This window comes from Sceloporus occidentalis, unplaced genomic scaffold (assembly GCF_023333645.1).
Source record: "Sceloporus occidentalis isolate IW3139 unplaced genomic scaffold, rSceOcc1.0.p SCAF_3, whole genome shotgun sequence".
NCBI classification, from domain to species: domain Eukaryota; kingdom Metazoa; phylum Chordata; class Lepidosauria; order Squamata; family Phrynosomatidae; genus Sceloporus; species Sceloporus occidentalis.
Genome location: NW_028316983.1, coordinates 37,818,596 through 37,842,557, shown reverse-complemented (window position 1 = coordinate 37,842,557; position 23,962 = coordinate 37,818,596). Strand labels below are relative to the sequence as shown.

Genomic DNA, 23,962 nt, shown 5'->3' with positions numbered 1-23,962 from the left:
CAAATGAGACTCCCCACCTTCAAGTAAGAGAGGCAGTGTGATGTAGTAGCATGAGTACTGGCCTAGAATTCTGGGAGACCAAGGTTCAAATCCTCACTCAGACAAGTGACATTCTCTGAGCCTTAGAATAATGCAATGGCAAACCTCTTCTCAATACATCTTGCCAAGAAAACTGTGATTGGGTTGCTATAAACTGGAGTAGACTTGAAGGCACACAACAACAACTTCCAAATAAAGTTGTTGTTGTGGACATAGTAACAAACCAAATTACTGTATTCTGGCATATAAGACTCTCCTCATCTCTGGAATGCAAAAATAACCAAGTACCTAACCGGATTTTGTTGTTCTTTTATGAACTGATACTTCAAATCTGCTATCTGAGGCTGTTACTTTCATCTGGCTAATCTAGGGTTGGACTACTAGGCTAGCAGAGGTCAATTCTCACCTCTGTACTCCCTCCCACCCTGTGGCAGCTGCACCATTACCCTGTGGCACATCAGAATTGATGTCATAACACTTTCAGTCATAATTTTTGAATGAAAACTATGCAGAGAGGGATTTGCTGGTGGTGGAGGAAAATCAAAAGATTTCTGCATGGTTTGAGTGGTTTTTTCAGATGGAAAATTACTCCCAAATCATGGTCAAAATTAAATATTTTTTGAGGGGGAAATGTTCAGGGGGCTCTCGAGGTCTGCAGGGGACCTATAGGGGCTGCAAAAGTGGAGTTTGGAAACCACAAGTGGTGTATGACGTTCACTTTCCAGGCCTAATGGTAGGTGTTAGTTCTGATATGAAATATGTATAATCAGAGGGTCCAAAAGTTACTTTTGCTGCTATAATTCGTAGAATTCCCCAAACAGCAAAGGTAGAGTACATGTTGGATGGGGGGAGGGTTCTGAAAGCTAGATTTTAAAAATCTAACAATTCCAAGTTCTGCTATACTGCCTGCCTGAAGAAGTAAAGCCCTCCCTTCAGCCACCATATTGGGGGAGAGAGGCAAGCTAGCTCCAACTGCCTACCTGAAAGAAGAAAAAGCCCTCCTTCCGACCAACATCTTGAGGGGGAGAGAGGCCTGGCCTGAAAGACTAAGAGCCCTCCTTCTGACCACCATCTTGAGGGGGAGAGAGTCCTGTTATGTTTTATTTTGACTATGTATTGTACTTCCTGTTGTACACCGCTTTGATCTAATTTGGAAAAGCGGTATATAAATAAACATTATTATTATTATTATTATTATTATTATGCTCTTTTACACACTGTGCTGGACACAGTATAATCTTCAGCCTTTCTTAGAAATTTCTCAAAATAAATGCTTTACATTTTACATACATTTTCTTCCCTTGAAGGCTGGGACTTTGGGCGGGGTCTGTCTATTTGTACACTTCCTCTTTTTAGCATGAACAGAATGACTTCCTGATTGATGTCAGTAGGATCCATCTATCCATTTTTATATTACATAGCAGCAGCATCACAAGGGTAATGTTGCAGACCATCTGAATAATATACAGTAAGCCAACTAGATGGCCAGAAGGCAGCAAAGGCAGATGACAGCGATCAGGAAGCACTGGAAATACTTTCATAGCAAAAACACAAAACCTGTGCCAAGGTGGCTGGTAAGAAATAGCTGATATATGAGCCAATATAAGGCAATATTTGTTGATATGAAAGGTCTGTGTAGCCCTCAAGGTTAGGGAGAACATTTTAAAACCATAACAAAACAAAAGCAAAATGGGCAAACACCTTTTGTGTAGGCTACATTCCTTTTGAGCTAATCTCAACATACTGAAGCCTTGCCACATGACTTTTGAATGTCAGAATAGACACATGCATGTAGTGCTGGCCAAATGCTAGCACTACATGCATATGTCTATTCTGGTATTCAAAAGTCATGTGCTATTGGATGTGTCATTACTCCTGCCTTCATCCAGTTCACTATTTATACAATTGCTATGCTGTGCATAGTGCAGCCTGCATGGTGTAGTGGTTTGAGTGTTGGACTAGAACACTGGAAGATCAGGGTTTGATTCTCAGTTCAGCCATGAAACATACTGGGTGACCGTGGGCAAGTCACAACCTCTCAGCCTCAGAGGAAGGCAAATCCTCTCTAAGCAAATTCAATGAAGAAAACCCTGTGATTGGTTTGCCATAAACCAGATGTGATTTGAAGGGACACAACAATAAATGCTGTGCACAAAATACTTTAGAATTTACATTCATTCATTGTTAAACAGCTTCATGAGCCAATCCATGACTCTTTCTATTTCAAAACATGGGAAAGCAGTCCTAAAAGTAGTTGCCAAGTTGATCTAGTAAATCCTCTATTGAACAGGGCAACAGCATGTACCTGATCTATGTGTGGTGGGAAGGATATATGCTAGTTTACTCTTTATAGCAGCTATAATCAGTTTACCAACATGAATGGCTACACTGTGTAAGAATCCTTTAATCTGGGGAAATGAGGTTGTGCATATGTCCACAGGAGCGACGCTTAAAGAGAATACAAGCATATACACTGGGCTCGCCAATGCCCAAAATCCAGACACCACACACACTGATCAGGGGCCATTTCACGTACAACCATATGTACACATCCCTAAGATAAACCTCTCGTCTTTGTATATACCAGTATAGACCATTTTAACCCATTCCCTTTTTCACTTGCTCCCATACAAGTGCCAGGGATAGAATTAAACAGCAACAAAAATTGCATTCATATACTCACAAATCACACATGCAAACTGTATAATCCACTGCCTACTTCAAGGGAAAGCTATTTCTGGGAAATGAAATCTAGGTCAAAAAGGAGGAGGAGAAGAAGAAACTCTTATAGGCAAAAATATTTTTTACTGCTGTGGAAAGTGATGTAGGGTCAGGACTGGTTGATACGATTAGTAACAGAGCCTCTCCATGGAGCAGTAGGTCATCACACGTAGTCACTGAACTGTGCTCTGACAGTGGCACATTACGTCTTGCTGACACAGTTAAATCATATAATCATAGAGATGGAAGAGACCACAAGGGCCATCCAGTCCAACCCCGTGCCATGCAGGAAATCCCATCATACCTGACAGATGGCCATCCAGCCTCTGCTTAAAGACCTCCAAAGGATCCCTTTCACATGTAGTCTCGTTCAGCCAGGTGTCCCCCATCATATATCGGTGCATTTCATTTTTCTGCCCTAAGTGCAGTACTTTACATTTCTCCGTGTTGAATTTCATTTTGTTAGTTTTGGCCCAGCTGATTGCAGCCTGAATAAGTGTCTTTGCAATGAATACACCACAAATTATATAGCCTACAGTTTGAATGCAGTAATTTAAAGCACGGTGGGCTCATAAAATGACAGCAGCAGTGCAGCATTACCTGTGTAGGAGGAAAATCATTCAGGTCGAACTATTTTTTTCTGGTCATGGGGGAACATCCAACTGTTGTGGGCATCATGCCATCTTGTCATGACATTCTCCATTTGAAGGACAAAAGTTGGCTTTTGAGTTTAGGCAGCCTTATTATTAGGCTGAGTGAATTGACTTCATTGGATGGCATATGCTCAGGGGCAGCCTCCTGGTTCTGCTTGAGCTCTCTAGCCATTCCCTTTTCTTGGAAGATAAGCTGTGTCTTCCACCCAGCCCATCTTACATCCCCTAAACCTGTTGGGCTTGGTGCGGGACCTATAACCAGTGTTTAAATGAGGTTCAGCTGCTGGTCCTGCAGGTACATATATATGGGATGCAGGTACCATATTGTCTTTTCCTCAGTAAAAAAAAATGCCTGGTCTGGCTCTGAATTTAGGACAACTAGACTGATATACGAATTAGATCTTTATCACACAGGGCTCCTGGGATGCAACAAGAATGGTCCCAAAGAAGCCAGGAAGGGAATGGAATGAGTGGGGGATGCATTTTACTGCACACAAGTCCCTCACTCATTCCGTTCCTTGCCCTTCTATTCCCAGTCTGTTCCAAAGAGGAGGAGATTTTTGAGAACTGTTTTGAACAGTTCTCAAAAAATCTCCTCCTCTGGAATGGATGGGGAATGGATGTGGAATGGAACGGAATGAGTGGGGGACTTGTGTGCGTGATAAAATACGTCCCCCACTCATCCCTCACTCATTCCTGGCCCCTTCCATTCCATTCTGGGAGCGGTCCATGCGATAATGTTCTTAGGCTGAAGGATCTTCAGATAGTGATCTGATTGACCCAAACAAGTACAAGTCCACGGGATTATCCTCAAAGTCTGAAGTAGGATGGGGCAAAGAGTGAACAGAAAATGTGCAATGAACAGCTTGAACCTTAAGCATATTTACTCAGAAGTCACTGGGGCCCACGGCCCTGTAAATAAATATGAAAGATTGATATTAGGTTAAACTTGTATGTTAACTTGAAAGTATGTCCCACTGAACACAATGGACATGATTCTGAAGTAAATATGATTAAAATTGGGTTGCAATTTGATAAATTGTTCAGAGTTGAGGTGGACAACTATACTGGGGGGCAGTTTGTGTCCCTGGAGGGTTATGCAGGGCCTGAACAGACAGGCCAAAATAAAGCTGCTTCAGTTCACTTTGCAGGTATGCTTTTTAAATGACATGTGCATCTTAAGAGGACAGAAGCTGCACCAAAGCTGCACTTCAGTCCTTAGGACTGGAGCATGGCTTCCAGCCTCTTAGGACACATGCATCATTTAAATGGCATACCTCCAAAGTGACCCGAAGCAGCTTTATTTTGGCCTGTCTGTTCAGGCCTGTAGTTAGATAATTTAAGATGCTCAGCTTCTCTCTGTTGAAGTTTTCTTTGGATCTAGGGTGAACAAAATGTATTTTGATTTTTGTCGGCCCCTAGACCGCCATAAAGATCACCTCCACTTCTGTCCTGTCCATGCATTTACTATGGCAGTAGCAAACATAGCATTTTTCCCTTTGTTTTTACTTTAAAACAAGCTGGGTATGCTGATAAGACATGCTGATAAGTTTATGAACAATTTATGAACAGTTTATGAATCCTATACACCTTGCTTCCAGTGAAAATAGCACTTCCACAACACTTTTGGAAATGTTACTGGCCTCAGAAACAGATGTGTCTTCAGCAGTTGCAGCCTTGGGGATTTGGCCCCAGAAGATTTGTGAGTGCATTTTACCCAATTCTAGACCCCCAAAGCTAGCCACCCTTCCTTTAGATAGTGACATTTATTCAAAATGTAATAAAGAGTCTTGTGGAACATTCAAGGCTAAAAAAAAAAGTCTCTTTCATGGATTGCATACCCACTTAACACCAGATGGGCAATGAATGTATTTAAAATGGAGTAAGTCATCTACTGCCCAGAGCTTGCAACCATTACAGTTTTGGACCATAAGTCCCATTGTCCATACTTGGGTGGGTGGAGTTTCTGGAACTTTAGCCCACACAGTTTTGCAAATTCCTCCCCAGCTAAATTTGGGGCTCTCGTTAGTCATTCTACTGAGTGGAACAATGGTCTCCCATCTCCTGAAGGCCTGCTCTGACAGAGCCAAAATTGACTTTAAAAACCGGACAGATTGAGGTTCCCCAAAACATCACAGCAGCACAGTCTTTTTCAACACATCACAGACAGGTTATTGAAAGAAATGCTTTAGTACTGATTTAAGATGGGCACTCCAAATTAAGTCATTGGAAAAACAGTCCTAATGATGCATAGGAATATGAAGTGAAGCCTGGATTGGACCCCTAGCTTGCTTTGGATGTGGGAAATGGGCCCCCCCTGTCTGTAAGGGGGGGACCCTATTCTTGTGAGTAAGAAGATTAAGGATGGAAAGAGAAATCTTGGCAGTGTATTAAACTTGGCCAGCTGTTTCTTGAATACTTAAAGACACAGGTCAGTGCTAGCTTAACTTCATGATAAAGTTTCATTATCATCCAAGAAATTGTGATAAAATCTTCTTAGAACTGTGCATTAGTAATTAGAATATTTCCCACATTGCTGTAAACCTTGTTATATCCAGGAAACCAATATTTGTAGAAAAGACAATGAAAGAAGACATTTAAATCACTAAACAGCAACAGTTACAATCCTGTTTAGGTTTCTTCTCCCTACAGCTACCAAAATTAAGCAGCATGGTGACAAGGGAAAGAGGGGGAGTGACAGGAGATGCAATAATGGACTTAGAGTCTACAAACAGCTTATGTTTTGCATACCCCTATATATCTGAAATATCATGATAAACAAGTTTAAAGCTGCAGTTGTAAAACCTAGCCCTAATGCATCTTTATTCAATACAGGGAGAGGCAGGATACAAATAATAATAATAATAATAATAATAATAATAATAATAATAATTATTTATTCTTAACTGAAAACTTTATCACATAAGGCAATAAAGCAAGACATTAGTGCATTTGGCCAGTACTTATCACAGGATGTTGTGTCTATTTAGTTGCTGCTGTGCATTTCTTTTGCTTTTGTAGCACACCTTTTCACAGATGGGGAAACCCATCAATAGGCCCCTCATACTGCTCCTATTCCATTAGTCCCTGAGTGTAATATATATCTTCTGCAGCAGTAACAATTTATAGCAGTCAAATGCTATTCCTAAGCAGGCCAAAGTTGTTTTTATCCTGTGCATTTTGTCTTTTTCATCATCATCATCATCATCATCATCATCATCATCATCATCATCATCATCATCTGCTGTGATTGTGCAATTACAGCAAAAATAAAAATAAAACTTCCAAAAGGAACAGAATAAAAACAATCTCGGCAAAAGGCATGCAAGCACTGAAAGGCATGGAAGGTGGGGTTATGGAATGAAAATTGCCAAAGCAGCACACTTGCGCAATTGCAGAAAAGTGTGATACTGAACATTTTCAAACTGGTATGTTCCCGTTTGCTTCACTAATACCAATGCTGGCATGATAAAGTCCTGAGTTTAGTGGAGATTACCCCCAGCAAGTGTGCACTGTGTTGCCATCTTAAAATACTTTGGTTGGATCATGATCTGCCACTTTCAACCTCTGTACTATAGATAAAAAGACAGAATACAGTATAATATAGATGAAGTATACTTCTAAACTGTGTATTTTAAAAGATGAATTTTAAATGTGGATTGTTTTAATATGCATACATCTTATTTGTCCTTTTAAATTGATGTGTGTGTTTAACTGGTGTCTCTTTAACTGATATTGTTTGTCTGTTAATTGTTGTTTTTCCCTGCCTCGATTCATAGGAGAAGCAAGTAAGAAATAAATATCATTAAATCAAATTATTATTCAATAGTTCTTAAGCAGGAGCACTGAAACCAGGTCCAATTGTGTCACTTCATATATAAAGAAAACATAGAGTACATCAAAAATACAGTGCCATTCAGTTATGGACAACCAGCACACCGTTCAGTTACAACATCTTTGAGGCAACACTGATCTAGAAATTTCAGTTGTGTTCAAAATTTAAAATGCTTAAATCTCTTTCCAAACAACGTTTACATAATTGCACATTCACATCTATGTACCATTTCCCACCCAGTCCCAAATGGTCTCACTTACTGTTGCTTGGAAGTGTTCGACTGCCACTGATGCTGTTGGCTGGAGGTGGTGAGAGGGACCGAACAGAGACAGTGTCCTCTTCTTGGGAGCAGCCTGCTTGGATGGCTCGGAGGTAGCTGTGGCTCCGGGAGCGAAAGTAGCTAGGAAGGGGCAGATCCAACACTTCCACAGCAGCTGATTCTGCTTCACTGTAGGTCGATTCACACATTCCCTCATATTGGTCATTTAGCTCTTCTTCTCTTGCCTGCAAGAACACAGCTCCTATTAAAAGGACATTCAGTTCCACATATCTCATAAAGGAGTTTGAATACACTGAATGTATTTTCCAACTTACTAATTTGGATGAAAAATGTAGCAGCCAAGCTGCCTTCCCCTACATCAGGCAGTTGTGCTCCTGCAAATGTTTATAGACTGCACTTGCCATCATCCATTGCAACTGGTACATTACTTTAGGCTGATGAGAGTTGTTGTTTTGTATAATGGCTAGAGAGCTAGATGTTCCCCATCCCTTTCTTGCAGAATCAGCTGGGTTTTTTTTTTTTGTTTTTTTTTTAATACTAGCCAGGGTTATCCTTGCTTCAAAACAGGGTCTATGCAATGTAAAGCCCAGAAAGTCACATAAACCATTAGCTTTGTACTGTCATACATGAGGTGCTTAACCATTAAAAAAAAATGACTTTTTGGACCACAGCTCTCAGACCACAAAAAGTGGTCATATTGGCTGGGGAATTCTGGGAGCTGCAGTCCAAAAAAAAAAAAAAAAAAAGAGAGAGAGAGAGAGAGAGAGAGAGAGAGAGAGAGAGAGAGAGAGGAAGTAATGTTTCCAAGCTTTAACAATATCCTTGGTTTTGAATTAGTTGGTTGACAGCAAATCCAGGAGGTTCATAAAGCTCCCAGTGTCTCACCATACCTTGCTGTTAGGCTATATTTAACTTAGTGGGTTATGTACTGGGCAGAGATGTCTGTGTGAAGGTGCCTTCAAATTGCCTGTTGACCTACGCTGACCTCATAAATTTCATAAGGTTTCCTTAGGCAAGGAATATTCAGAGGTGGTTTGGCCAGCTCCTTCCTCTGAAATATAGTCTAAAACACTTGGTATTCACTGGTGGTTTCCTATCCAAGTACTAACCAGTGCTGACCCCACTTAGCTTTCAAGATCAGAAGGGATCTTGTCCAACTTATGAATCAGTCTGTGATTATTACCAGAGCTCTTAATCTTCCATTGAAGATCCCTGATGATAAAATCTGATCAGTCCAATGTGGCTGATGTTTGTAACAGGGAATTACACATGTTATCTATTTCACTATTGGCACCTAACTCTAACCTTTCAAATTAAGCAGGGTGACATCTCAGGCACGTGCTAATGCTTTTCATCCTATTCCAGCTGGTCCTGCCTAATATTTTTTCTACAACCCTTCTGAATGTGGTCCTGTTTTATGTTAGTTAGAAAAAAGCTAATCAAGTCTGATGGTTTGTCACACAAATGTGTAATCATTATTCTCAAAAAGACGGCCTGTTATTAATTTTATAGCCTCATAAAATTGATTGCAGAGAATTAATTCATAGTATGTAATGGCAATTTAAACTAAAGCAATAAAGGGGCACTTGTTTTCTTAACCTTTCTTGAATTACTGCTAATCTTTCTTGGCTTTTTGACCTTCAAATGTGGTTCAGAGACCATTGACAATTCTCCCATTTGCACAGGTACCATTTAGATCACAGAAAGATCTAACCCTTGCTTGGGTTTTGATGCACCAACTGAAACACAGGAGGCAACGTCAGACATCATTAATCTCCCATGGTGTAATAACTGGAGCAACTTGGATATTTGCTAATTCACTCAGTTCACCCATTTTATCTCCTCTCTTTTCAATGAGTGACTAAGATATTTGAGGGTTGTAATTTTCAAAGAGCAATAGGCCTCACCTATGGTCAAGGTGATAGACATCTAGTACAGTCAGCCCTCCATATCCATGTATTCTTTGTCCATGGATTCAACCATCCACGATTTGAAATAAATATATATAGCAAACCTTGATTTTGTCATTTTATATAAGGGACACCATTTTATTATGCCACTGTATATAATGGGATTGAGTATCCATGGATATTGGTATCCATGGGGTGTTGGAAACAAACCCAGGCAGATACCGAGGACCCACTGTAAGTGCTTTAAAGTACTTGGGGGGAGCCAGAGCAGCTCAAAGGAACAGTACACATTTTATATGCAGAAGGTCCTAGGTACAATCAAGGCAAGACTGGGAAAGACTCTAGACTAAAATGATGGAAAGCTATTGCCAGCCAGTGCAGACAATGCTAAGAAACTGGCAGGTCTGATTCTGTATAAGGTAGATTTATATGTGTATATAAGGAGCAGTAGAAGATGGTCAGATGGACGGTACCTGCTCTCCTTGTGTAAATATCTGTGGAATAAATGAGGGTTGTCCAAATATCTGGAAGAAAGAGTTGTAGAAGATTAAAGCACCAGGGATGGGGATCTCATTACGTCAGCACAGAAGGACCCTCACACCCCCAAGCATCACAAAATGACAATGAGTATCATGTAAGAGATTGGGCTGATGGCATCCACAAGGAAGAGCCAAAAACCCCACAACTACTCATTGTATGGCTGACCAAACATGATGAGATCTAATTCCATAGGACCAAAACATCAAGCTTCTGAGGTAACATTTTAACAAAACTGAATCTAGCATGAGGCACTTAGGTAATTACAGGTTATAGCAAAAGCTTGCTCTCTAGCTGGTCCTCATGACAGTGAGTGATACAAAATTCAAGTGGAAACAGTATTCAGCAACAATTCAAGCAATGAAACAGAGTGGTATGTGACTCCACAGTACTAGTGATAACTCAGTCCTGAATGCTTACAAACATCTAGGAGGACCAAACAAGAATTCAGCATTAACACAATTTTTACACTGAGTATGGATGTGTTTGCATATCATATTGTTCTTTTTGCTATGTATATTCTAGTTGTCATCATGGCATCACTACATTTTTGTATGCTGGTTTTCATCTGCTAATACAGATGGAGTAGGTATTCAATCATATGGACAGTTTTGTTGGACTGTCACCATGCTTTCAAGTTTTAATCATGGCAACCACTCACCTGAGGCCAGTGCAAGCAAAACCCTCAATCAGGATAAATATATTAATTTTAAACATGTCTCCCCCAGCTTAGAGTTTTTTGTTTTAAGTAGCTTACTATTTAACAGACTTGTGGTTATCAACATATTTACCCTTTCCTTTCCTTTATTCAGAACTGCAGAGAATTAGCTTAATGCCTATTGAGAAGGATTATGCTAAGTGAAGCAGAATCTGTCTAGAAAAACATGTATTTCAGAATTCTCTATCAAATTTAAGTCTGACCCTATGGATATTTCTTCAGATGTAAGTGCCATCTGAGTTCAGTGGGACTTTTATTCTGCAGAAACTAGTCAATGTTTTATTATTGTGTTTTACACTTCAGTACACTGTATGCTACCCAGAGAGTTCTGGTTATTGTGCTGTTTAGCATATAAATAGATACATTTGTTGGATATCAGTTTGCAATAAAATTGCATCCTTATGTTACAGATCTGTACCAAAAAAAATGAGAACTTTCAAGACTGAGTACCAATAACACAGAAATGCAGCTCTCCACATGCTAATGACTTAGGAACCAAACAGACAGGCCAAAATAAAGCTGCTTTGGGTTACTTTAGAAGTATGCTGTTTAAATGACACACACATCTTAAGAGGCCAGAAGCTGTGCTCCAATCCTTAGGACTGGGGCGTGGCTTTGGCATGGTTTCCAGCCTCTTAGGATGCATGCATCATTAAAACAGCATATCTCCAAAGTGACCCGAAGCAGCTTTATTTTGGCCTGTCTGTTTGGGCCCTTAGATTCCAGATACGCTGATTCTTCTCTTCTTTTGATTTCCTTCAGAATAGGAGACCAATCTACGTATACATTTTAGACAGGCTAATTGCAATTTTAAAACCAACAACTGTGACCACCGGGTTCCACAAGATTCTTCTCTTGTCTTATCCTAAATAGTTTGAGGCTTTTCTTTCCTTGGAACCTTTTATCTAACCTGCAGTCCTCCCACTTTCTCCAGTTTCTCTATTATTAAGTGTTTTTAATATTATTGGTTTTTGATGTTGTTACTTATAAATCACTTCAAGCCCCTCCTTTGTGAACAAGAAGAAAATAACTTTTATTGACAGACAGAATTTATGATAGTATCTCTTTTGATAGTTGGTTCTCAAGGCTTGTTGTTACCACATGTACATCACTTCATTTGTTACAAATTGACTTTGTTCCAGTATGCTCAAGGACTTCAGTTACACTTCAAATAGTGTTTTAATTCTTTACACATGCCATCCACTAAGGCTCATTCATTAGGAGTATAAATCCTATGAAAATTTAGTTCTAGTCATATGTCACAATTCCACAAATTAAAGTGGATATGTGCTCCCCCCCTCAACTGGATCTCCACTTCTCAAAGAACGTAATACTTTAACTAATTTCACAGGAATTCTTTTCATCCTTATACAGGAGTCTGAAGCCCATTAAGGCTAATCTCTTATTTCCAACTGCACTCCTGGCAGTTTATGACACACTCTGCTCTCTTAATGGTTCCTCCTCCTTTTTATAGCTGATCATCAGGCAGGACCCCATCTTTTTGCCAGACTGTCTCCAATTGGCTGCTCTGAGCATTTCTTTGCCAGTGTCATTCCACATAAATCTACATATTCATTTTAGACAGGCTAATTGCCATTTTAAAATCAACAACTTTATAACATTTTAATTTAACTATTTTCATTTCTCAAACTGAGGCTGATACTAGATATCCGAGACAAAAATGATACTAAAGGGAGTGATACAAAATGCCCATGGATTCAGTGAGCACACAGAAGCTCTGTGAGGTAGATGGTCTCTTTCCCATCACCTGGAACTGTGCATCATCTTTTCTATTCCCCTGATAAACATAGATGCCTTAGGCTTGAATCCTACTGATCAGTCCCAACTAGAGTAGATTCACTGAATCAGTTATTGAATGAGTCAATTTAGGCTAAGTGATCCTAAAATGGGCTTTTGACTCCAGTGTTGTATCACATTTATAACAGAGGAATCATGTTATGGTCTAGGATAGTCCTCAATTAATACTGTTAAATAAATTGTAAACGTTATTATATGTGTAAATGCAGAGCTGGCTCAGGTTTTCAAGGGCCCCTTGGAAAAGTGCCTTTTAGTAGGATCTGCCTATTTTTACTGTCCATCTCTTACACTGGTGTGGCCCAGGAGGCTACAGTAGAAATGGCAGCAATTGGGTGTGATCATCAAATGTGAACTACCATTTAAATTTCCCACAACACTATGAACATCTGACATCACATTACTCTGAAATATTGTGGGAAATTTAAAAAAAGCAGCTGCTGTACCCACCTGCCAGATGTGTGCATGGGAGAGACAAGAGTCAATGTGGTGGGCATAGAGCATGTAAGGACCCTGATGTCCAGATAGCTACCAATAAATGATATTTTCTGGAATCTAGTAGAACACGCTAGACAGGAGGAAGGAGAATGCTTATGTTTAGGATCCAGTCCAAATGTCAATGAACAGTCTAAAAAGAATTGTAGACAGGAAACATTTGAGATCAGTGAAGAGAGACCAAACTAATGTCAAGTCTTTCCTCTGCCTTTGTACAAGAAAGACAGTCTATCAGTATTACTTTGAAATGGTGAATAAAAAGGAAGTTAAATTTTAAATAAGTTTAATGCACTTTGGAACATCCAGGACATAGATGATAGTTACTTGTCTTTGGACAAATATGAAACAAACTCAATCTGAAGGATCTCAAGGAGCCCCACAATGCAAATTTAATAAGGAAAAACTAAAATGAGGAACAGACAAATGAAAAAGCTAGAACCAGGGTGGGGAGCCATATATCATGGGACTGAATCTGGTCCTCCTGTGATCTCCATCTGATCCTCTAGGCTTTCCCAGACAGTTACCTCAGTTTTCTATGACACCATAATTTCCTCATTTCCCAGATTTTGTAAGATTTCTCCCTCATTCTAAAAGGGAGCAATGCCTTTCCTGGGACAGGAAGCTAGACTATGGTGGCATTTTTGGTCCCACTCTTTTGCCATTAGTGCTTCTCAGCAATGGAATGTGGTCCTTGAGAATTGTTCTGGAATTCATGGTTGAAATAGGTTCCCCATCCTTGATATAGGAAGAAAATAAAACCCTCTCAAATTCAAACATTGCTTCCATATTTGAATCTTGCCATGAAATTTTAGTTATTTTACTGTCAACCATAGCAGAGTAGAGACAATGTGGATCTTCCATTTCTATATATTTATTAATAACTTCTGGCCAATAATACATATTCTCATCATACAATGAAGGACAAGTTGATTTTTTTTTTAAAAAAAGGAGTTTGATTGCTGGAACATTTCTGAAACAACAGAGAGAGTCAATGACCACTATCTGGCTCAAGCCACTTTTAAAATATAGTTCTCTTTCATTTTGTTCAGGAGTCAGATTCTCATGTATTTGAGTACTGCAAGAACTATGCTGTTCTTGTTGTGTGCCTTCAAGGCATTTCCAACAAGAAAGTTGACAGCTCAGTATATCAGACCTTGGAAGTGGAGCTGTGATGTTTCTTATCTGAAATTCTTATTATGTGTCTTCAAGTTATTTCTGACTTAAAGACTTATGGGGACTGTAAGATGAACCTATCAAGGGGTTTTCTTGGTGAGATTTGTTCATGGAAGGTTTGCCTTTGTCTTTCTCTGAGGCTGAGAATGTGTGATTGCCTCAGGTCACCCAGTGGGTTTCCATGGGATTCGAATTTTGGTCTCCAGAGTCTAGTCCAACACTCAAGTAACTGCACCATGCTGACTCTCATTATGCTGTACTACCAGATCAGTGCCACTGATTATTTTGGAAGCACTAAAGGACAGTAGGAAAAAAAGACAGAGATTTTTGTGTGGGACCACAGAGCCCACGATGACCAGGAATAATGGGAGTGGTATCCAAACACAACTACCAGGAAATTCCATCAGTGGGTTACATTACATAAGTGTTGATTTATTATTCAGCAGTGGTTTGAGTGTTGGAATGCAGCTTTGGAGATGAGGGTTTGATTCTGTGCTTAGCCATGAAACCCAATGGGTGACCTTGGGGAGTCACATGCTCCCAGCCTCAGGGGAAGTCACATGTTCTCAGCCTTACAGGAAGGCAATGACAAACTTCCTCTGAACAAATCTTGCCCAAAACCCCCCATGATAGATTCACCTTAGGGTTGCCATAAGTCAGAAATGACTAGAAGGCACACAACAAGTTGATTTAATGGGTCTGTTCCAGCTGGGACTAGTAATCAAGGCTATATACTAACAGCAAATAGAGAAATAGGGTTGCCATGTCACCTGGCTGGTTTACCCAGATTATAGGCATGCCATTCAGTGCCTGTTCAAATCATCATCTAATCTAGATTTCAAGCCTTCACTTTAAAAAAGTAAGTCTCTAGTCCTTGTAACAGCTAAGATATGGAACAAAAAGTGTAGTCACTGTTCTGTCAAATCGTTCTACAAAAAAAAAAATTCTGCCTCTGACTTTTGGGTAAGACAGCAAGATGGTAGAGTGTAAGAAGCAAGGAAGGGGCACACTGTGAGGGTGTGAGTTGAGATGAAAGAAAGTAGGAGTGAAGAGTAAGCTGTGCTATGCAAGTGGGAGAATGCAAGAACCAAGGGAGTGGCACATTGCAATGGTATGAGTTGATGAATGGGAGGGAGGGGAAGGAGTGGCCAAGCAGATAGTTCTGGGAATTTTGCAAGCAGGATATGAGGTCAATACTTTTTATCACTGTTGGTCCCCAACAGCTGGTACTGAGAGGCCTCTGATCCTAGAGATTTTTTGTAACAGCAGAAGGACCTCCTTACCAATACTGTACAGATAACTCGCAATTCACTGTGCCCACCACATGGACAGGTGAGGGGACAAGCAGCCGGTACCCAGGTGGTTAGGATCTTGAATGAGCATTATTTGAGATATGTGAAAAAAGAAAAATACCTAGAATTGCCAGGTCACGACTATTCCAGACCCTGAGAGTTCAGGTCAAAAATCTGAGACCTAGGAATGATGTTTTGTGAGGTTACAGGAGGCTGACTCTGGTGATGTTACAAGGGGCAGCCCTGGTAAATGTCATTAAGCATGATACATTAAGCACCAACCACATTTGCACATAATATGACAGTGAAATAAAAAACACCAAGCCTAATTAATGAGAAATACACACATATAAACACACTATTTAACACAACACTTTGCCCTGAGATTCTTTCCCCTCACCAAGAGGATCAGAGAAAGACCCTGAGGACCAGAGTAAGCCCTGAGATTCTGGGCCAGGTCCTGGGATCTGGGAACATTATGCCCATCAAAATGTGTCCTAGAAAAACTAAACGTGAATGCACTCCTAGCTATATATCTCATTGTGATTGTCAGGGCTGTCCCAAGATATTATACTTCCTGAGGCCATGAACAAGATGGCATCCTTCCAGAACCAAACTAGACTAGAAGTTAACTTTTTTGTTGGACACTAATGATGGAAAAGTTTACTTCACCACTTCTGAAGGCAAGAGGCTAGTTTGAGGGGGTGCTGGACTGGACATGTGGCACACATAGCTTTGACTGCCAACAGACGGGATATGCTGGGGAGGGGGACCCAGTGTTGTCGCCAACACCTGCCATTTGAAGCAGTTGCTCACCTTGCCCTGAATAACCAAACTAATCCTGACAGTGATCTTTTGTAGCCATTTTCAAGGCTAGCCTGTTGAGTTCTGTGGAACTGCTCTGGCGTTTTTTGTGCTCAACTGTGACAGGAAGCAGAAGAAATTCAAATTACATGTTACTTCTATCCACTGGAGGTTTCACATTTGAATTCCAAATGCCTGAAAATGCAAAACCTTATTTGCATTTTCCTATGATCTTGTAAAAAACAGCCCCTTTCAGTTTGGGTGAGAATTGTCCCTCTTCCAGCCTCATCTCTCTCTCTCACCCTCCCTCCTTTAAGGGTGTAGCTGAGAAAGCTGCTGCCGCCTCTCACCTGATTGATGTCACTGGACTCATTAAGGTTATCTGGGATTTGGTTGTATTCTTCTTCCCAGCTTGGGAATTTTGGAGGCAAAACCATCTCAACAGAATCAAGGCGGTCCAGGCTTCTGTAGATCAAGAACAGAGAGTGATGATCATATACAAGAGGAGAGAGGTAATTAGTAATCATGAAACTTAGTGACACAATCATGAATTGGCACAGACCCATACTGCTGGTTCTAGGGTTGCTGGGTTTTTTGAGGGGAACGCTGGGTATGATAACTTCAGGGGGGTACACCTTTTCTTCACTTCTGCCCTGTTACTTATTTCCTTAGCTGTACAACTGCATAGCAGGCCTGTAACCAGGGTCCCATTCACACTACAGAATTATATAGTGCTTTCATTTCACTTTATCTGGCATGGTTCCATACTGTGGAATCCTGGGGTTTGTAGTTTGATGAGATGCTTAAGTACAGTTGGAGAATTCTACATGCCCTCTCTAAACTGCCAAGTTCAGGCCTCCATAGGATGCAACCATGGAAGTTAAAGAGGAATGACAGCGCTGTAATTCTGTAGTGTGAATACTGTATATACTCATGTATAAGTCTAGAAATTTAGGTTAAAAAATTGACCTAAAAAACCTGAGTCGACTTATCCATAGGTCAATGTAAGTACTGTACTTTAAGTCATATATACACATCAGCACAAATAATTATGCCTGCTGCTTTATCCTTTACATCCTTCATTACATGCCCCTAAGTTTTACCCTCGACTTATCCATGGGTCATATGAAAATCCAAAATTTTGGCCCCAAAACCTGCCCTCGACTTATACTTGAGGTCGACTTATAGTCGAGTATATACGGGCACCAGGGACTGGAGTTGGGAAGATGGACCATGGCCAACACAAATAATGAAAAGTAGGTGAGGTGCAGTACTTGTATGTATTAATAAGTTTCCACACCCTCCACCAGGAAATACATATGAATGAAGACAGAAGGCTGACTGGAAGCAAAGCCAGAATGGCATATGAGGCAAAGCTTAGAGAAATTTCCTTTTTGGAGTATAACTCCCAGAATCTGCTAGCTAACATGGCTAGTTGCCAGTGGGGATTTTGTAAGTATACTTTCTAGGCATTAAGTCCAATGGAATGCAATGAGAATTAATTCTGCATACAAATGAATTGAGCTACATGAAATGTCTGGATTTGTCTAAAACCACATGAAGTAGGTTTTTTTTAACTAAAAAGTCTTAACGTTTTGAAAAGAGATTATAAGCCTTAAAAAATACTTTGCCTGGACAAACCGCAACCCATGGCAGAGGTTCAGCATCTGGGGCTTTGCTGCATGACCATAGTTACTGCAATAACACATGTATGTTATCTTTCTCCTGGCTCAAGTACTAAAAGCATAATGTTATGTACCTGGGGAAAATATTTTACTTTCCAGGACAGTACATTGTATTGTTGTGTAGAATAATATTGTGCAAGCCTCACAGGCATCCAGTAGAGGTCATAGTTAGTAACAGGATGGTCATGTGTTCTCTTTTATAGAGAACAGTCATCTGCTTGGAGCCCTAGCCTAGCCTGTCCACATGCTTTTTAAAGCCAGAGAACCATAAATATGAAAAGAGGGACCTCGAAAGGCCTACCAACATTTATAATAGGACATCAGACTAAGCAGGTCAACTGGTCATAATCTTCTGAATCATGGAAAGATATATTATATTTAAATTAGATTAACTATTTCAAAATTTTCAGTTATACATGTAAGTTGGACCTTATCTCTTTCTGTTTTTTTGTATTGGAGATGAGAACTTAGCCGAATCAGCATGGTGTAGCAGTTTGAGAACTGGACTAGGACTTTAGAAGACCAGGATTTGAATCCCACTCAGCCGTGGGAACACACTCTGTCAGTCTCCCAAGAAGAAAATGACAAATCTCCTCAAAGTAAATCATGCTGAGAAAGCATTATGATAGGGTTTCCATAAGTCAGAGTCAACATGAAGGCACATAACAAGAAGTGAATAAGATGTGCTATAGTTTTCTACCTGCCACACATATATATATATTTAATATATATATATTTTAAGCCTTTTTAGATAAAAAAATTTAAGCCTTTTTAGATAATATCTATATATGCATTAAGAAATTTTGGGGTGGGCAATTTTCTGAGGTCTGTGGGCTGTGCATGTGCCACCACTTTCCTCTGACACCCATCCTTTTTTTAAACTAAGGAAGGGCCACTAACCTTCTAGAAAGCATAGGAAGGAGCTTTATTATGTTTTTGTTCATTGATCTATTTTTGGCCCAGGAAGGCTGTGTCAAAAATAGATCTGACCATTTTCAAGACTTCTACTTTGGAAAAAAAATCTCCATGGATGTAAAACAGGGCAGGGAGATTAAATGTGGCAAATTACTCACCATACCTCACAGAGTGTGCAAAGCATCCGGGGGGGGGGGGGGTGTCTGGGTGCCACATGTGGCCCACATAATACACCCCTGCACTATTTGTTGGAAATTAAGCACCAATTCTGTAGCAAGCAATTTGAAACATTTTGCAGGTGAAGAAGCGGAAAGGATAGGCAAATATCTTTCTCTTGGCATTTTCCACTCTTGCTTTGAATCAGTGGTTGAACAGTAAATCAACCCATATGTCAATCCCATTGATCCCATGGGTTTCTCTAGCTGGGATGACCAACAGGATTCAGGCTGGGGTATCCATAATCGCTGACTTAGTTGAAACCATTTTTGGAGCTACTTTATACTTAAGGAGATTATTGCACCCAGAAATCCCACCGGGATAGACGCTGGATTGAAAAGTCAAACATGGGTGTTACTGTACTCAGCTGAGTCCAGGTGAATGTAACCTGTATACAGCTAAGACCCCAGTGACCCTTATCAAATGGCTTTTCAAAAATGGCAGACTCTCATTTCTGAAAAGCTGCTGGATAAGTGCGGCCGAAGTCCGGGCTGCATATGGATTGCAATTGTATGGCTGTGTGCAATAACACTTGTGTTTGACTTTTCAATCCCATGTCTATCCAAGCAGGATTTTTGGGGTGTGATAATCTCCTAAATCTAGGGCTCCCACCCACCTATTCCATCTCAGAAAGGATTTCCTGAAACAATAAACATAGGTTTTTCACTTTTACTTTATCAAAAGCATCTAGAGTAGTTATTCCTGTATTATAGCTATAAATTTATAGCATTGGCCTATAAAAACCAAATATTCTTATACTATACTCTAGCATCTAGACAGATTTTAAGGAGACGAACAGCAGCAAGGCATCCTCTGAAGCAAGCATCTTCTGAAGCAAGGCTGTCCTTTCCCTTCTAATATACACAGGTAAAGTACTGTAGTATTCTCAATTAACCCCCCCCCCCCACCAAATTTGTGGGGATATACAACATAATGTAATTATACAATTATACATTATACAAATATACAACATAATGTAAATGTACAGCGCTTTATAAATAAAGGTTAATAATAATAATAATAATAATAATAATAATAATAATAATGGATAAAGTGATTTTATGGTGCCAGTGGAAGCCAAAGATAAATAGGAACTTCAAAGGAACAACAGTAAACCAGGACTGCAACAGAAGAGGAAACATCCCATTGTTTGAAATCTTGAAAATATTCATTTTTAAAGTATACAAGTTTCATGTCATTATGGCCCTCAGTTATCAGATGGAAACATATGTGCAAACCAGCTAGAAGAAGAAACTTGAAACAGCCACTGGTTGGCAGTAGAACTCCACATACAGCCATTGATCACTAACCAACAGCTTGCACTTGTCATGTTGAAGTATGAAGCTACAAGGAAGCTGTTGCTTTCTCAAGCTCATTGTGCTGAGTACATTTTGAAAAGACTCCCAACAGACTACATTTATAACAAATCTCACAGTCATGGCTGGAAAAAAGCTGATTGCTGAGCAAGTGTAGGCCTGCTTGAGTACATCACAGGAAGAGGCTACAGGTCAATGGCAGCTCAAATATTTTGCATACAGATGGCCCAAACTTCAGTTCCTAACACTTATAGAAACAGCTAAGAAAGACCATTGCTTGAAGCTTTGATGGGCTGCTGCCAGTCAGTGTAGCAGGCAGTTTGAAGCTATATGGACCAGAGTTGGTATAGGCAGTCAGAGCTTGGGAGTGTTACTTTTTTTTACAGTTACACTTCCAATTTCTAGCATGGTCATGATAACTAAGGAATTCTGAGGAATTCTAGTCATGTAAAATGTGGCCCAAACTCTGATGACAACTTCCTATGACTGTGGACCCAAATCCCTACACTAGTGCTAGGAAAATCAAGTCATTTCTCTCAGTCATGTTGCAGTTCAGCTTGATCTAGCTCAGAATTATGCCTCTCCTATTACCACCTGCTAGGGTCTGAATCTGACTAATTTGAGAAAGGCAAAATAGCTATTCTGGGCCTTACACAGAAGCCATTGCCTTTGCCCCATACCTTTGAAGCTAGTGCTAATGCAGGAGGGAAAAAAGGAGGTCTGTTGATGCATGATAAAAGGAATTCTAGATTCTGGGCACACAAGGAATGTGTCTCAGTTAATACTAACCACTTTTTTTTAAAAAAAATGTAAATATTTAAAATATATGTTACTGTTATGTGGATTTGTGATTGGTTGACTAGCCGAACCCAAAGGATGCTCACAAACAGCTCTGTTCATCATGGAGAGAAGTGATCAGTGGGGTGGCACAGGGTTTGTCCTGGGCCCAGTGCTATTCAACATTTTTATTAATGACTTGGATGATGGAATAGAGGTATGCTTATAAAAGTTGCTCATATCACAGAGGGCATGATCAGAATTCAAAATGACCTTAACAAATTAGAGAACTGGGCCAAAACTAACAAAATGAATTTCAGCAGGGAAAAAGGTAAGCTACTACACTTAGGCAGGTAAAAGAAGAAGAAAAGAAACACATAGATATAGGATAGGGTACACCTGAATTAACAACAGTACATGTGAAAAGGATTTAGGAGTAGACCTCAGGCTGAGCATGAGTCAACAATATGATGCAGCAGCTAAAAAAGCCAATGTGGTTCTAGGTTGTGTCAATAGCAGTATAGTGTCTAGACTGAGAGAGGTAATCTTCTTCTTGGCTTCACTTCACGAACAAAGATTCAGGAAGGACTCATCCGTGCTTTCTACAAGTGCATTGATGACGTTGGATGTATCCTTCAAGCCTGTGCAATGGATTTTTCTGGTGGAGCACAGTGTGCACAGAACTGGCCTCACTCTTTAAACCAGAGGTTCGACTGCTGAGGCCTTGACAAGCATGGACGGTGGCAGCGAGGTCCTCGGGTCATAGGTTTGATTAGAGTTTCCTTCTCTTAGATGGTTGACCTTACAGGGTTAGACAAGCACCATCTGCCCGGGTTTGGCATTAGAGTTTTTCTTCTCCTAGGATGGTTGCCATAAGGCTAGAGAGCCCATCCTGCCCTTTGGCACTCTTGGTCAGACCCTTCGGTTGTGACCTGTCTGGCATGGGAGGCTATTATACCACCGCCAGCATAGCTCACAACTTCATTAGGGCACGCAAGCCTCTCCCCCACACAGTCAGAGCATAGCTGGAGGGGAATAGGAGGCCAGAAGATGACAGTTAAGGAGGGAGGAGCCTCTTTCTTCAGGCTATCCCTGGTGGAGCTCGGCCTGCCTGATCACTCCCTCTCAGGCTGGAAGATGACAGTAATAATAGTAATAATAGAGAGGTAATAGTACCATTCTATTCTGCGTTAGTCAGACTTCACGTGGAATACTGTGTCCAGTTCCGGGTGTCACAATTCAAGGAGGATATTGACAAGATAGAATGGCTACGGAGGAGGATGACCAAAATGGTAAAAGTTCTGGAAACCTAGGGCCTGAACAGACAGGCCAAAATAAAACCACTTCAGGTCAATTTGGAAGTGTTCTGTTTAAATGATGCATGTGTCCTAAGAGTCTGGAAGCCGCGCCAAAGCCACGCTCCAGTCCTAAGGACTGAATGGCAGCTTTTGGCCTCTTAAGATGCGTGTGTCATTTAAACAGCATAGCTCCAAAGTGACCTGAAGCAGCTTTATTTTGGCCTGTCTGTTTGGGCCCCAAGTCTTATTATGAATGACTGAGGGAGCTGGATATATTTAGCTTGGAGAAGAAAAGGTTAAGAGGTGACATGAAAGGTGTGTTTAACTGTAAGAAAGCATGCCATATTGACACTGGAGCAAGCTTGTTTTGTTCTGCTCCAAAGACAAATTCATGGAACAGTGGATTTAAATTACAGGCAAAGAGATTTCACCTAAATATCATATACTTAAAGCATATGGAATTGTGATGGCTTATAGTTTTTAGCAATAATGTTCACTTCATCTAAACATTCGGAAGAATTTCTTGATAACAATAGCAGCTTCCTGATGGTAAGAGCCTTTCAACAGTGGGATACATTGCCTTGGAGAGTGGTGGAGTATCCCTCTTTGAAAGTTTTTAAACAGAGGCTGGATGGCCATCTGTTGCTTTGACTGTGTATTCCTGAATTGCAGAGGTTGGATTGGATTGCCCTCAGGGTATCTTTCAGCTCTATGATCTGATGATTCTATTTGTAAATTTTCTATGTAAATTATTTATATTATTTGAATATATGATGAAAACATTTTAGGTTTTAAATATAACTGTTGTTTCAACCCATGCCCCCACATGTTTGGTCCACTCTTGTTTTTAATGGAAGATAGCATATATTCTTTTTAATGGGAACTAGCCACTAGGAGAGGGTGAATTGTATCTGTTTATAGATGATCACAGGGAATAGGAGCATCAATGCCTTCTTGATGTGGAGATAGCAGGGTCTGAGACATTATTATCTTCCTTGAATCACAGATTCCAGTGCAGCTTCAATAGTACTCTGTTTCACAAGTTCTAATGCAGAGTTTTATCTGAAGTTAAACCTCAAAGACTACATAGTTTGAGACAAATGCTCACTGAAAATGAACACTCACTTAATACCTTCCCAGTCTAAAGTTTGTGATGGGTAAAGAAGTCTCAAGAAGCATGGTCTATAGCTCAGTTCAGTTGTTTTGCAGTGATTCAAGATGCCAACATGTCAATCACTAGCATCAGTCATAAGTGGGCATGTGCACATACAGATTTACATATGTAGGGAGCCTGCCTAGGAGATATGAACTATGTTTTACCATAATGGCTCATTGAAGGCTGACAATGAATGCACAGTACCCAAGAGATAAGGCCAATGGTATTGGTCAGTATCAAAGGCAGAAGACTACCCAGTACCATGCTGAAGAGAGACTATGCATTCAGTATTCAAGGACTTCGTATGATTGAACAGAGATTATAGTA

The 23,962-nt window shown here is 40.3% G+C and overlaps 1 protein-coding gene across 5 annotated transcripts in view; it reads right to left on the bottom strand.

Moving 5' to 3' along the window:
• LOC149315764 (disks large-associated protein 4-like) overlaps positions 1-23,962 on the bottom strand; it is a 492,990-nt gene that overhangs the window by 93,672 nt on the left and 375,356 nt on the right. For 4 of the 5 annotated variants that reach the window (XM_089514039.1, XM_089514040.1, XM_089514042.1 and 1 more), the window contains 3 exons: positions 16,623-16,737; positions 9,912-9,962; positions 7,509-7,752 (listed from right to left, as the gene is read on the bottom strand). In XM_089514039.1, the coding sequence (XP_089370165.1) occupies positions 7,509-7,752; positions 9,912-9,962; positions 16,623-16,737 (410 nt within the window). The remainder of the gene's footprint in view (positions 1-7,508; positions 7,753-9,911; positions 9,963-16,622; positions 16,738-23,962) is intronic. The other variant, XM_089514043.1, reaches the window with a different exon arrangement.